Source organism: Canis aureus, chromosome 22, assembly GCF_053574225.1.
Source record: "Canis aureus isolate CA01 chromosome 22, VMU_Caureus_v.1.0, whole genome shotgun sequence".
Lineage (NCBI taxonomy): Eukaryota > Metazoa > Chordata > Mammalia > Carnivora > Canidae > Canis > Canis aureus.
In genome coordinates, this window is record NC_135632.1 from 5,084,543 (window position 1) to 5,098,656 (window position 14,114).

Here is a 14,114-nt window from a genome sequence, read left to right on the forward strand (position 1 = left end):
AGGTCTATTTCTCCAGTTAACGACCTAGAAATTATTCTTGCTTAAGAACCGCAACTCCCAAACATGACAATGGTAAGTCTTCCAACAATGACACCTTCCATTTTTCTGAGGATCTTACCAAAGGAGGACAAAAATCATCCTTTGAATAGACCGAAAGCTTGGATAACAGGGACCAAAAGGAAAAGCTGTTAACGAACAGCAGGGGTCAAGTTTAAAAGTTAGCTTTTGCTCTCCCAGCTCAAGGCTCCTTTCCCACCCAGTTTCCAATGGGGCAGGTGAGGCCTGCCTTACAGCCTACTCCCTCGCTTCCTTGGACACTCTCAGGTCAACCCAGCTTTTTTCATGGAAACAAATGCTTCTGTCTTTTCACACCATACTCCATACTCCAGGGGGCTCTTACTAGCCCAATAAACTGAGTAGTCTTTAAGAACAATGCCCCCGATATCTGTCAATTTTGTCAAGAAAATAATGGAGAAAGCTACAAAACCCAGAACTACTACGTCCCTGCTCCAGGCACACACGCAAAATTGCTTTTCATGGAGAATCCAGAAAGCATTTATCTTACAGTACTCAGTGAAAGCATATTAAAGTCTGCCCTGGCATCTCACACCTATAAAGTATTAGTCATGCAAGTGACTAAATGCTGTGTGAAGATGATTAATGCACCCAGCAACCTAGTCCATGTCCAATTTGCTGTTTTCAAATTCTCCGTTTCAGGAGTATATACATGTCTTAAGTTAGTTAGATATTTTGGCAGCACTTTATGTCAAAGGCTTAAAAAAAAAAAAAAAAAACAAAAAAAAACCAACAAAGCCATAACTCAACAGTCACCAAATGCCTTTAAAAAAAAAAAAAAAAAAGTCCTTCACATAGAACCTGGTAGAGGTCTTCAGAATCTTCAACACTTTGAATCTACCAAAGAACTGAATTCATTCAAATGCAAGGCAATATTTGCAAAGACATAAATTTGAGTTATTTCTTAATTTCTCTATTTCTCACGTACATACTGCCTTCCAAACGAGTGATTCTAACCTTATGTAAGATCAAGAATGAAAAAAAAAAAAAGCCATAGGACCATCACAGGCAAATTCTCTCTTTCTCCACCACGCTGGAATATTGAGTGACAGGTCACATGGGCCAAGGACACATTTTTAAGGCAAGATGTTAATACAGCTTTAAAGACGCCTGTGGCCTGTAACTTCTTTTGGCTTCCCCCACAGATGACTTCACACAGCTAAGGTGTATCGTGTGCTCTTGATATACAGTCATATAGTTTCTTTTATTCTACACAGAGGTTATATTAGTAAAGTGGCCCTTAAGTAAAATAAAATACAATACGAAGCTCACACTGCCTCCTACTGTTAGAAGGAAAATTTCATGAGGTCAAAATGGTCCACAAATTGCAGTTTAATGGGAGTAAGGGGTCTATCTTATTTTTCCCTTTCTCTTCTTTTTTTTTAATATAATGACCTATTTTCAAACCAAAACCTCAAGTATTAAGACAGGGTCTGCAACCCACACAAATGCACTGCAGAAAACCCTACTAGGAATGACTTCAGAATTGGAAATCATGTTCCTCAAACATGTTTTTGACTTTGTATGTGATGTAATTAAACAAAAACATTAATAAAAAAAAAAAAGAGGAAGAAGAAAGAAAGACAGAAAGCAAGAAAGAAAAAGAAAAGTTAAAAGCACTACCCTGCCTGGTCGGGTGACTGGTGACTTCACCAAATCTAAGGCAGTATTAGGAGTTGGTTTCTCCCCTTCCCTACCCACAGTGAGGTAAACTGCTCCCTGTCAGCAGAACAGATTCAAAATCCTGCTTATCTTGTAGTCAAATGGTAATGGCCATACCCTCAGGGCTTCTTAGACCTTTAAGATTTTTTCCATATTTACGGGAGTTGGAAGTAATGTCACCCAACTTGTCACTGAGGTATTTCTGCTGGGAGCATCATGCACCTGCTGCCCCTATCCACCTCAGCCTCGATACTGTATTAAATCACTGAATATGAAACACAGAAACACAAACAATAGTTTTGGATTTGTTTCTTTAAAAATGACATCTGTATTAAAAGTCTTAAAATGGAGAGACAATGATTAAACGCGTGTCTGGAATTAAAAATTACAATTAGTGAGAATTCTCTTGGTACATCACAACAGGAAAATTTTGTTCTTTGCTTCTGGAGGAACACCCTAGAACAGATAACCCCAAAAAATTTTTAAAAATAATACAAAGGGGAGCTAAATACCTGAACATTTGAACAAAATGAAGCCAGATAAAAAAGAAAGAAAGAAGGGCAAAAAAAGAAAAAAAAAAAAAAAAAAACCAAAACAAAATAAAAAAAAAACAAACAAACAAAAAAAAAAACAAACAACCAAAACCATTGCAAGACATGGAAATTACATTTTAAGGGCTGGAAATAATAAAGAAATTCACCAAACAACAGGCCCTATTGTCCTGGCTCCTTCAGGAAGATTACAGAAAGGAAACTAGGAAGTGGTTTGGGGAATAGCAGATTCTGGGTTATGGTGGGAAGTTCACAGGTTGGCACCGGCTGGAACAGCTGAGTTTTGAAGGCACTCTGCAGACACAGGGGTGCTGGGGCCCTGAATCACATTTTTGAAGTCTTTGTACTGTATTTTAAAGAGCTAGTCATCAAAACCTGTCACTGCCAACCAAAAAGAAAAGCTAAACTTAAAAAAAAAAAAACAAAAAACAAAAAGAAACCCAAAGAAACACACACACACACACACACACACAACAGTACACACAAAAATGTGCAGATCTGTAACATTTTTTTTTCACAGCTGATAAAAAAAAAAAAAAATACTACCGTTCTCCCCCAGACTCCCCTTTGATACAGTAGGTAAACAAAATAGATTTTTTTTTTTCCACAAATATCAGCAGACACTTTCTGGCACCCCACACTGCATTGGCATCAGTGTTTACAGTCCCAGTTCAGATGTGCATACTTCAGATTGGATACACTGTAACAAGAATCCAACTTTGCATAGACATCCTTAGAATCACAATCAGTCACAGGGTTGCCCTTCCAAGCTGGCAGAAAAGGAACCCGATCTTTAATTTCCAGCTCCTCCTGGAAAAAAAAAAAAAAAAAAAAAAAAAGGAAAGAAAAAAAAATAAAAAAATAAAAAAATAAAAAAAGCCAACACAAAAGTTTCTTCCCTTCCTCCTGTCCTGCTCCTTCATTTGGTTCTCCCGGACTTCCTTCCATGTGGAACTACAAAAAGGGGTGGTTGGAGGCAAAAGAAAAAAAATAAAAATAAAAAAAAAAAAAGGAAAAATTGCCCCCTCCCTTTCTACCTCCCCACCCCATTTATTTATTTATTTTTATTTATTTTCTTTTTCTTTTTTTTTTTTTTTGCAGGCTGAAACTTTGGCCCGTGTCGAGCTGCCCACACAGCGCCCTAACGGCTCCTTACGCGGGGAGTGGGGTGGAAAAATCCGCGTCTCCCGGGGTCCACGAGCAGCGTGCATGCAGCAGGAGCCGCACCGCCCCCGGGGCTGCACCGGGGCTGCACCGGGGCTGCACCGGGGCTCGGAGGGGGAGGTCAGCGGAGGTCGGCGGAGGTCGGCGGAGGTCAGCGGAGGTCGGCGGGGGTCGGGAGCCGGGCGGTGCAGCCCAGCCGGGCCCCCGGCACCCCCGCCCCCGCCCCGGGGCCGAGGCACAGCGGCCCTCGAGGTCCGCGCGGGCGCAGCGCATCCCCCCCGCGGGCGCGGGCGCGGGGGCGGGGGCGGGCGCGGGGGCGCGGGGCTCCCGCGCGCGGGCGGCTCAGAGGATCACGCAGGCCGAGCAGCAGCCCTCGTCGCCGTTGGGCTGCGCCGCGTAGTTCATCTGCCGCACGATCTCCGCGAACAGCTCGTCCACCGAGGCTTTGTTTTTGGCCGACGTCTCCATGAAGGGGCAGCTCCACTCCTCGGCCAGGGCCTTGCCCTCGCCGTACGACACCTCGCGCTCGCCCTCCAGGTCCACCTTGTTGCCCACCAGGATCATGGGCACGCGCTCGTACCGCTTGACGCGGATGATCTGGTCCCGCATGGGCTTGATGTCCTGGAAGCTCTGCTGGTTGACCAGGCTGTAGACGAGGATGAAGCCCTGGCCGTTCTTGATGTACAGGTCCCGCATGGACGCGAACTGCTCGGTGCCCGCCGTGTCCAGGATCTCGAGCACCGACGGCGACGAGTCCACCTCGATCTCCTTGCGGTAGAAGTCCTCGATGGTGGGGTCGTACTTCTCGATGAAGGAGCCGGTCACGAACTGCACGGTGAGCGCCGACTTGCCCACGCCGCCCGAGCCCAGCACCACCACCTTGTACTCTCTCATGGCTCCGCCGGCGCCCTCGCCGCGCCCGCCGCGGCCCCGTCGGGGGTGCGCGCCGCGGGGCGCCTGGGCTCGTCGGCTGCACGACCTGCCCCCGGGCTCAGCCTGGCGGCGGCGGCGGCGCGGCGGCGGCGGCGGCGGCGGCGGCGGCGGCGCGGGAGGACAATGCCGGCGGCCCGGGCGGCGGGAGGCGGCGGCGGCGGCGGCGGCGGCGGGCTGCCGGGGGGGCTGCTGCTACGTGCGCGCCGGCCCGGGCCGCGCGTGGCATGGGGCCCCGCAGACCGTGCGCCCACCGCCGCGGCCCAGCGCGCTCTCCCCGCAGCCTCCGCGGGGCGACGGCTTCCTACTCGCCGCGCGCAGCCCGGCCCTCCCCGCCCCGGCGAGCATGCCCAGTGCGCCGACGGCCGCGCCCGCGCCAGCCGCCGCGCCGGGTTTTCCGGGGGGCCGGGCGAGGGGGCGGGGCCGCGCGGGGGGGGGGCGGGGCCGGGGCGGGGCCTCCCCGGGAGCGGCCTGCGAGGGGCTCGGGGTCGGCACGGGGGGCGGGGCCTCGCGCGGGGGCGGGGCTTGGGCCGCGCTGGGGGCGGGGCGAGGGCGGGGCCTCCCCGGGAGCGGCCTGCGAGGGGCTCGGGGCTGGGCGCGAGGGGCGGGGCCTCGCGCGGGGGGCGGAGCCGGGGCCTCCCGGGGAGCGGCCTGCGAGGGGCTCGGGGGCGGGGCCGCGCGGGGGGCGTGTCCGGGGGCGGGGCCTCCCGGGCGGTGCGAGGGGCCCAGGGCCGGGCGCGGGGTGAGCAGCGCGCGCGTGGGTGTGCACGGGGGCGGCTTGGTGCAGCGGGGCGGTGGCGCCGCGGCGTGGGCTGCGCGCTCGGCCGCTCCTGTTGTCCCGGGCGCCGGGAGACCCCGAGGGCGTGGGAGCGGCGCGCGGGGCACCTGTGCCCCCTCCCACGGCGCGGGCCCCGACACGCTCCCGGCCCCCCACCCCCGTCGTCCCGCACAAAGGGGCCCGCGGGGGCTCCGGCCGGCACAGGGGAGCCTCCCGGAAGCGCGGAGGCCGGGCCGACCCCCAGCCGCACGGCCGCGGCGCCGGCAGCGAGCCCGGGCATGCTCAGTGGGCGGAACAGGTTTTCGGGCTTAGAAATAGGAAGCTGGGGCCCGCGCAGCCACCGCGCGGCTCACATTACCTCTCCCGGCCTCGGGCCCCATTGGCCCCGCCGCGCCCGTCTCGCCGCCCCGGCCGGGGCCCCATTGGCTGCCGCCGAGGCTCCCGCACTTGCGGCCGCTTCATTGGCGGAAAAGTAGCCTCGGCTCGCGATTGGCGCCTGCGGAGCTCGAGCGGGGGGCGGAGGCGCAGCTGTTCTTTCCCCGCTGCTCCCCGCCCCCCCCCCCGCTTCCCCCGACCTAGTCGTTCTGGGAGCCCGGGGTGCAAAAAAAGAAGAGGAATTGAGGCGGAGAGCTCGGCGCTAAATATAGTGTCCCGCTGCTGCTGCGGGGCGAGCCTGGCTGCGCAGCGCCCGGAGGCCGCGGGCGCCCTGCTCCCCCCGCTGGGCCCGGGCTCCTGCGGAGTTTGCAAAGTGTGCGGCTGGGCGGGAAGTGGGGGGACGGGGGCGTGCAAGGGGGCCGCCCGGACTGCGTGCGCCGCCCGCTCCGGGTCCCGGGGCGGGGGCGGGGGCGGGGATGCCCAGGCTTGTCCTCCTGCAGACGTCTGGGTTTGGGGGCGGGCCGCCTGCACGTCGGGCTGGGCTCGCGGCCGCGGGAGGGGCGGGGGCGCTGCCTCGACCTGCCCCAGCCTCCCTGCCTCCTCGCCCGGGGCCGGGACCCGGGACCTGTCGGGGGCCCGCGTGTGCACGAGCCCCGGAGCCGGGGGTGCGGGGGTGGGTAGGGGGGCACGAGCTGCGTCAACCCCCCCAGCTCCGAGTCTGCACTTTTTTTTTTTTTTTTTTTTTTGGTTTTGCAAGCCGAGGCTACTCGCGCTCGGCGTGCGCATCGGACGAGACGCGCCCGGCTGCGTGGCGAGCGCTGGGTTTGGGCCCCGGGTCCGGCCACGTTCGCGGGCTGACCTGCCCCGAGCCGCGGAGGCGCAGCCCCAAGTCCCCACCGGCCCCGGCGGGACGTGGGTGCAGCCGCCGCCTGGGGGGTGGGGAGGGGAGCGGGGTGCCGGGGGGTGCCCGCCCCGCCCTCACGGTGGAGCGCAGACAACGTGTTTTAACCTTGACTATCAGAGAGCCCGCCTCGAACTCTGTGCTTATGTAATCCTCCAGGAAAAAAAAAAAAAAAAGAAGAAAAAAGCAAAGAGCACCCCACCTGTCAGAGGCACACCCACCTCCTGCAGCCGAGGAGAAGCCCCGCAGCACTGACCAGCGCTGAATGTCTGCAGAAGGTCCCGCACGGCTCCTCCGCGCCGCCTCACAGGCCTTGTTACACCTGTTTTAAAGAGGAAGCAACTGAGGTCCTGGGATGTTGGGTGACTTGCCTGCGATTTCCCAGCGGGTGAGTGGCCGGGCTAGGACCCCGGCCTCCGTGTTGGGCTGCAGAAGCTGGCGTGTGCCTCTCGGGCCCTACTGCCTCCTCTTGGGGAAGTCCCCAGGTTGTACTCTTGCTTAGGGTCAGCCTTGGGGCCTGAGGTCAGACTGTCTCCACCCCAAGCGAGAGGGACCTCTGCCCACCGCCCCGGGGTTCTCCCCTGGTGATGCACCCTCCCGCAGGGTCAAGGAAGCTGAACCTGCTTCTAGGCCAGGCTCCAGGGAGTCAGAATTCTGGAATCCTCTGCCCAAATAGGACTTGCTTGGAATTTTGAACTCAGTCCTGTGTCCAGGGATGGCTGTTTGTTGGGCTGAGGTGTGCACTCCCAGGTGCTGTGGGCTCCCAGTGGGTGCAGGAAGGGTCCTCCATGGAGTCAGCTTTGCTTCCCTTCCCCTTTCCAGCCTCCTCCTTGGAAGAGTCCCGAATTCCTGATTCACACCATGCAGGTCCTTGTAAGGAGGTATTTGTCAGGGTGAGAGGACACATGGATCCTATTTTGTTAACAGTTTGCTATCTTGATTTATAACTTAAGTATTTAGAGTAATGCTATGTGGGTCTTTCTTTGTCTTCTTGCCCACAAATACTAGGAAGGGTCCTGAGTCTGACATAATAGAAAATACTTTGTCCTTACAGATCTGGTGTCTCGTCTCAAGAACTGGATATCAGTTATTATCTGAGACCTTGGGCGAGTCCCTTGAGCTCTCTTGACTCTAGTTTCCCCGTCTATAAAATGGTGATAATAAAATTTGCCCTATGTACCTAGCTACATGAGGAACCTTGGAGAGAATCTAGTGACCAAACCCCTCATTTTGCATCAGAGAGAAGGGAGCAAAATTAGAACCCTGGTGTCCTGGCTGCACTTTACATGGTGCCAGCCTGTCCTCAGGGAAAATAATTGACAGATAATGGATGGAAACATGCTTTTAAAGCTGCAGAGCCCCATGAATGCATGGCAGTTACTACTCTGACCCAGGTAGCCTCACAGCCTGGTCTAGAAGATTCCCTCCTCAGGACCTCAGGTCGTCACGTGGATCGGTATTACCGAATCTTGGTACCAGTACCAGAAAGATGCCACAGTGTGAACACTGTCTATTAGGGATTCTTCGGTAGTAGTGTTTATTATGTTCAGGTGCTCTCTCACAGACAGATTTGCACTAGGACTTTGGGATTCAAAATGAAGTAAAGAAACTGATGACACATATATTTTTAGGATTGGCCACTTCCTCCTGTGAAATCTGTTAGGTGTCTTTACCTCACTTAGGGCATGAATCATTATCTGTCCTCTACTGTAATTATTGACACGTCTATGTCTTGTCACCCAGCACCTTGGGAATGCCTTGAGGGCAGAGGCCATATCTGGCTTATCTTTGGAGCCATCTCTGACCCTCATAACACCTAGTACAGTGCCTCCGCGGGAGGCCCTCCATAAATATTTATTGATGAAACTAGGAAGTACATTTTATTCCTTTTCCAAATTCCACTTGTAGTAGAAGATTATATTAATCCATGGTGAGACATACCACTTCCTGGATCCTTAGAAAAATGTATACCGACGTTACCGTCTCCCTGAGTCATCAAAATGACTTTTAAGATGAGCAGAGTCTATCCTTATTTGGGTGGAAGCACTAAATCGGTGCTGTCTTGGGGAAAGATACCAAGCCTCCAGTGGATAAAGCCTTTCTCCGAAGAAGACTGACTTTTGCACGTAACCTGAAAAGGTATTTCTAGGAAACAACCTAATGTAAAAGTTACCGGGTAAGGACTGCTTAAGCACTGACAATGTATGTTGACAATGTATGTTGCACAAACAAGGGTACCCTCCTCCCTTGGCTTTTGCTCCCACAGCGGGGACTGCTGAGCTTCTGGGACACTGAGATTGGGCCTTCGGGCAATGAGATGGTTTGTTGGAATCCAGGTCTTCTAAGTCCTCAAGAGCATAAGCCACCTACCTGCCTCCACGTTTACAGAAAGCAGAGGTTTATTTCATCACGATTGTAGCTTTAGCTGATGCCACTTCGTGTTTTCTTCGAGCATTTTTAAGGTTTCTTTTTCTTTTTTTTTTTGGCTTTTTTTTTTTTTTTTTTTTTATGGCCCCACTTTGCTTTTCATTTGAAAGGAGAGCATCAGTAAAGATGGAGCGATTGAGATCTAAGCAATAGGATGTCCGCGGAATGGGAGTTTCTGGGGAGAGGACCAAGGAGGAGTCTGAGGACTCTAGTGGGAAGCCTGAAGATACATACTTTCTCTCCAACAGTCAAGAAAAAGCCAAGAGACCTGAAGTGGAGCTTGAGAGGGTGAGAAGTTGAGGAAGTTCAAGCTACAAGCAACCTTCTCTTCATAAATAAAAAATGGCAAGGCACCTGCTGTAGGAAGGGAGGTCAGGTGTGGGCTTGGGAACGAGTAGAAATGAAGCTTTTTAACAGTGACTGTGCAGTACGCAGTATGATGTTGCTAACCTGCTAAATTTGGTTTACGTGAATTTGTGAAGATGCCAATTCAACTTTCTTTTTTTCTTTTTCTTTTTCTTTTTCTTTTTTTTTTTTTTTTAAGAAGGATCTTGATAATTCCTCTTAAGTCTGGTGGGTTTCTGTTAAAATCCCTGAGGGTTTTGTATCAACACATACAAACAAATAATTATAAAAGTAAGTATGTCTCTCTCACATGTCAACCTTAGTGAAAATACACACACAAACCACTGATTTATGTGATTAAAAGTTTCATTACTAAGGGGAAATTAAATGAACTCAATAAAACTGTCTTACCTATACGGTCTCTTGAGTTTTTCTTTCTGTTGCATGCTAAATTAAAATAAGACCTTGAGTACCTAAGCTCAGAGAAGGAGTCACTTTGAGTACTAGGATATTTGTCTAGAAAATGTTGTACTTGTGCAGGATTTTCTGTCACAATAAGGAAAATAGTTATGTCATTTTCATTAGATAAGTAGCATATGTTTATGGTAAGGAATTTGGGATGTTTAAAAAAAAAGAAAGAATAAAGTAAAACTAACCAATTACCACCCAACTCCCCCCCCCAAAAATAAACCCTGACCTTTTTTTTATATACTTTTCTTGTCTTTATTATAGAATTATTTAAAAGGTAGAAAACTAGCTCTAGTGTTCTTGTGACTATTTGAGTCTATTTGAGCTCAAGGTAGGGTTCAGTTATTCTATAGCCAAGAAATTAAAAGTCAAATAAGACAAATATCTTAAGTACTCCTTTATCAAAGAATTTTCCTCTTGTATTTAATGGGTTTTCTTTCGATGGGACTATTTGTGTCTCATAGGCTAACATTGCCCGGGAAGTTCCTTTCTTGGCAAAGTCCCCGAGGACAACCTGGTTTGGGGGGTGTTTGGCCAGAAGGTGGGATGAAGCATGTCCAGGGTCATGACCTCCGGGCGTCAGAACACAGCAGCCTGTCTGCACAATTAGCGAGTGAATCGAGGGCTTCAGCTGCATTCTCCCAAATGGTTTTGTCCCTCTCCAGAAATGATCTTCCTCTTTGTGGCAAACGGTGCCCGTTGATGTGTCAGCGCCATTCAAAGCCTCGCTGTGACTTCTGCATCATTAACACATTTGTGCTTTCTCTGTCGCTTTGCACCCAGGCGTCCTCCCATCTCTTTTGCCCTCAGTTTTCCCCGGGGCTTATAGGAGATCTGCCCCCCTCACTCCTTCCGTGTGTCCGACTGTGTTTGGGAACTGAATTATTCTCAAGGCTGCAAATTCTTTACCAGGCAAAAGAAGAAGAAAAAAGATACTTTTGCTGACATGGTTTTAGGCTGAAATTTGCTCTCAACTGTTCTCGGTGTCTGATGTGAATAGAATACCAGGCATAAGCAACATTTAAAATTGTATATTCATTGTAATAATGGGAAAGGAAATTTCTGAAAATTACATGTCTGATAAATCTACTTTCTCATCGAACCTCATATGCAGTGAAATTTCCTATCTTGAATAACATGTTTTCTATAGGGTGACCCAGGAAGTTAATATTTGGTGGCTGGAAGAGAGAAATAACATTCACAGATACCACTGTATTTCCTCTGGCCAAGCTGAATAATTCTGTAAAAACAGAATAGTTTTGTTATCCTAGGAAAGCCCGTAGTTCTGAAAAGATCCTTCATTAAACGTAAATTAAAATGGTGGGAGGAGGTTGGGTTGGGCAAGTGACACGGTCTTTGACTCTCCAAGCATTATTTGTGCTCTGTAAGCGACAAGTAACCTCCAGGATGCTTTGGGACCATGCCATGTAATTTCCCAAATATTAAACAGCCTATTTTTATTCTGTTTGATTCAGATATACTTTTATTAGTGTATAAGGCTATAAGTGCAATTAGGCCAACTTTATATGACTTTTATGTTTCCAGAATTACAGCTGGAGCCTAAGGTGGTTTCATTCTACGATGTGGGCACGCCAAGGGAGGAAGGTCCAGGACAGTGACTTGACTGCACTCTTCTGTAAGGGACTTGAGAAGTAGGAGAAGAGGTGGTTGAGGCTCATAAATGTGATTCAAGGACAGTAGAAATCACCAAAGAGAAGTCTGTCAAATGTGGTGCCCACCTCTCAGGTTACCCTTTGGGATTGCCCCATGAGACTCCCGAGTGGAAAGCAAGTGCAGTAGCAGCAAAGTCTCTAGATCACTGAGACGGTAAGGCGCCAGCAGCATTTGGCCCACAACTCCGCAACATCTGATGCCGGGGCCTGCAGTTTTGGGCAGCTGCAGCCGCTACAGAGGGTTCCAGGGTGGACCTCTACAGCAGGGCCTATCTCTTCAGTGGGTAGCAGCAGAAAAAGAGTCACTTTGGGCATTGGTAGCTGCAGCCAAGACCTCGATACAATGAGCTGATCAGGAGCAAAGGGAATGGTCCAACCCATAGAGCAGTCGGGGAGGCTGGTCAGGGAAAAGGCAGGAGAGACACCCGTAGAAGTTTCCAGCACTGTTTGCAAAAAAAATTAACTTCCCATGCTGTTGTTAGAATCTAAGGAAAAATAATAATTATGAGATACATCAATGTGGTTGTCTTACCCCTCGGCCGGCATAATGTAGGAATTTAGGTTACATGGCAAATTGTTTAGAAATAAGTTTTCTTAACAAGCCACAAAACTTTTCTAACACCCCCTCCTTCCCTTAGGATTTGCTGATCTTATTTTTAACATCTTCTAAAGTTGCCTCACACTGAAAGAATTAGAAATACTCATGGCTGCACTTAACTGGAAACCCAACTAAGGGATGGGGGAGCTAAACAAATAAAAGTTTATTTCTCACATAACAAGAAGTCTGGAATTGGAGTTCTTCTGGATGTGGTTCAATAGTGAAGAGACATGAGACCCAGAGATCAGAGTCTGCCTTTGCAGCAGGGAGATGGTGGTGGTGGTGGTGGGGGGATGTACCAAGAGGACCTTCTGTTTTATCAAGAAACAGAAGCCCCTGGGTGGCTCAGCAGTTGAGCGTCTGCCTTTGGCCCAGGACATGATCCTGGAGTCCTGGGATCGAGTCCCACGTCGGGATCCCTGCATGGAGCCTGCTTCTCCCTCTGCCTGTGTCTCTGCCTCTCTCTCTGTGTCTCTCATGAATAAATAAATAGAATCTAAAAAAAAAAAAAAAAAAGGAAAGAAAAGAAAAGAAACAAAAGCACCAAGAGGCTTGCAGTTAAATTTCCTTGGCCAGTGCTGAATGCTCTTCTAGCTGTGAGGGATCCTGGGAACATTCCCATTTAACTTTTCCACCTTGTACAGTGAAGGAAGACAAGAGAGAAATACCTAAAGAATGGTGTTGGGTAAGTGAGCCCACGGTGTTTACCCCAAACATCAAACCACTCTTCTGGAACTCGGGATTTTTTCGGGCAATTCGATTTGCACATCTTTTTTTTTTTTTTTTAATCAGGCCTGTTCATTAAACATTGAGTGAAAGATAAAGTACCATCTCTTATGTTTTCATCGAAAAACCACATTTAAAAATCCCTATTTGTTTTCAAGTCTGGTTGTGCATGCGATACAACGTCTTGGTCAACCCAACTTTGGTTTACACAAAAACCTGCAAAAAAAAAAAAATTTAACTTTTTGAAAAACAAATTCAGATTCTCGATGTCCAGAAACTGCCAATGGAACTTTGGTCTGACGGACGTACTTTCCAATTTTGGCTCAGTCACTTCCTAGATGTAAAACCGGATGACTTATTTCACCTCTGGGGCGGCCAGTCTCCCGGCTGGCTCCCACGGTGCCCACCTCCTGGCATTCATACCCTACATAGTCCCGTCACACGGTGTTTCAGTGTTGACCTGCATGACCAATGGACCATGATAGAAGTGGGGTTTATTGCTTCTAAGAGTAAATTATAAAAGAGTGTAGCTTCTCTGCCTTGGGCTCTGTCTTTTGAATTTCTCAATCTAGAAGAAGTCAGCTGCCACATGTTCAGGACGTCCAGGCAACCGTGTGGCGAAGCCCATGTGGCTAGGACCTGGGGTCTTTACTTCAACTGCGATGAGTAACTGAGGCCTGCCAGTAACCCAGAAAGTGCACTTGGAAGTCAACACCGTCCAGCGTTGAGATGGCTGCTTCCCCAGCAACAGCTTGACTGCAGCCTCATGAAGGAACCCTGAGCCAAAACCATTCCGCTAAAGCTGCTCCCAGACTCCTGACCCTCAGAAACTGGAAGATAATAAAAGTCCCTTCTTTTAAGTGTCCATACCTGGGGGGTAATCTGTTGTACAGCAAAAGGTAACTAATATAACTTCTTTAAACGGCAGTGTCATCGTCTGTAAACTGGGAATATAAATGATTGTTACGAGGATAATATGATAACTGTGAGTGAAACTGCCCCATGAGGTTCCTGCAACATAATAAGGACATGGAAAAAAAAATCAATTGAACAGATATTATTTGGTTGTGATCATTTTCACATTTGCCATTTTCAGAGCTCCTTTCTATTTTAGATGAGCGCAGTTCTAAGGAATGCTTCCACTTTTTGCTTTTCCCTAGTGCTGGCGTGGAATACATGTTGCGGAACACAGCTGGCTGGGTGGCGTTGCCTTAGCACTCTACTGCACTGGCGATGGTTTTGTGAGTTGGGGTCGCTTGTGTTAAAAAAACAAAAAAAGTCACATGTGTTTAATAATGAATATGCCTCCCAGAATGCTAACATAGAGTATCCTCGGTGGGCGACCAACGGAGTAAAATACTGCTGTAAATGGATACTGTCTTCTCCTGGAAGACTTCTGGTGATTGGATTTTTTTTTCAAGATTTTATTTATCTATTTATC

At 49.7% G+C, this 14,114-nt stretch overlaps 1 protein-coding gene and 1 long non-coding RNA gene across 3 annotated transcripts; one reads left to right on the forward strand and one right to left on the reverse strand.

Annotated features, from left to right (window-relative positions):
- Nucleotides 1-2,031: 2,031 nt before the first annotated feature.
- Nucleotides 2,032-4,439, reverse strand: RAP2B (RAP2B, member of RAS oncogene family). Its single transcript, XM_077864648.1, has one exon. The coding sequence runs from the start codon at nucleotides 4,344-4,346 to the stop codon at nucleotides 3,795-3,797; it is 552 nt and encodes a 183-aa protein (XP_077720774.1). The 5' UTR covers nucleotides 4,347-4,439; the 3' UTR covers nucleotides 2,032-3,794.
- Nucleotides 4,440-5,152: 713 nt separating this feature from the next.
- Nucleotides 5,153-9,622, forward strand: LOC144293678 (uncharacterized). 2 transcript variants are annotated; one of them, XR_013360911.1, is made up of 2 exons: nucleotides 5,153-5,908; nucleotides 6,596-9,622. It is a non-coding gene; the product is annotated as an uncharacterized LOC144293678 (long non-coding RNA). The 2 variants fall into 2 exon arrangements; XR_013360912.1 differs by lacking the exon at nucleotides 5,153-5,908 and adding an exon at nucleotides 5,940-6,208.
- The last annotated feature ends 4,492 nt before the right edge of the window (nucleotides 9,623-14,114 follow it).

Excerpts from the sequence above, each read along its gene's own strand:
- RAP2B (XM_077864648.1), bottom strand. The coding sequence starts at position 4,346 with ATGAGAGAGTACAAGGTGGTGGTGCTGGGCTCGGGCGGCGTGGGCAAG.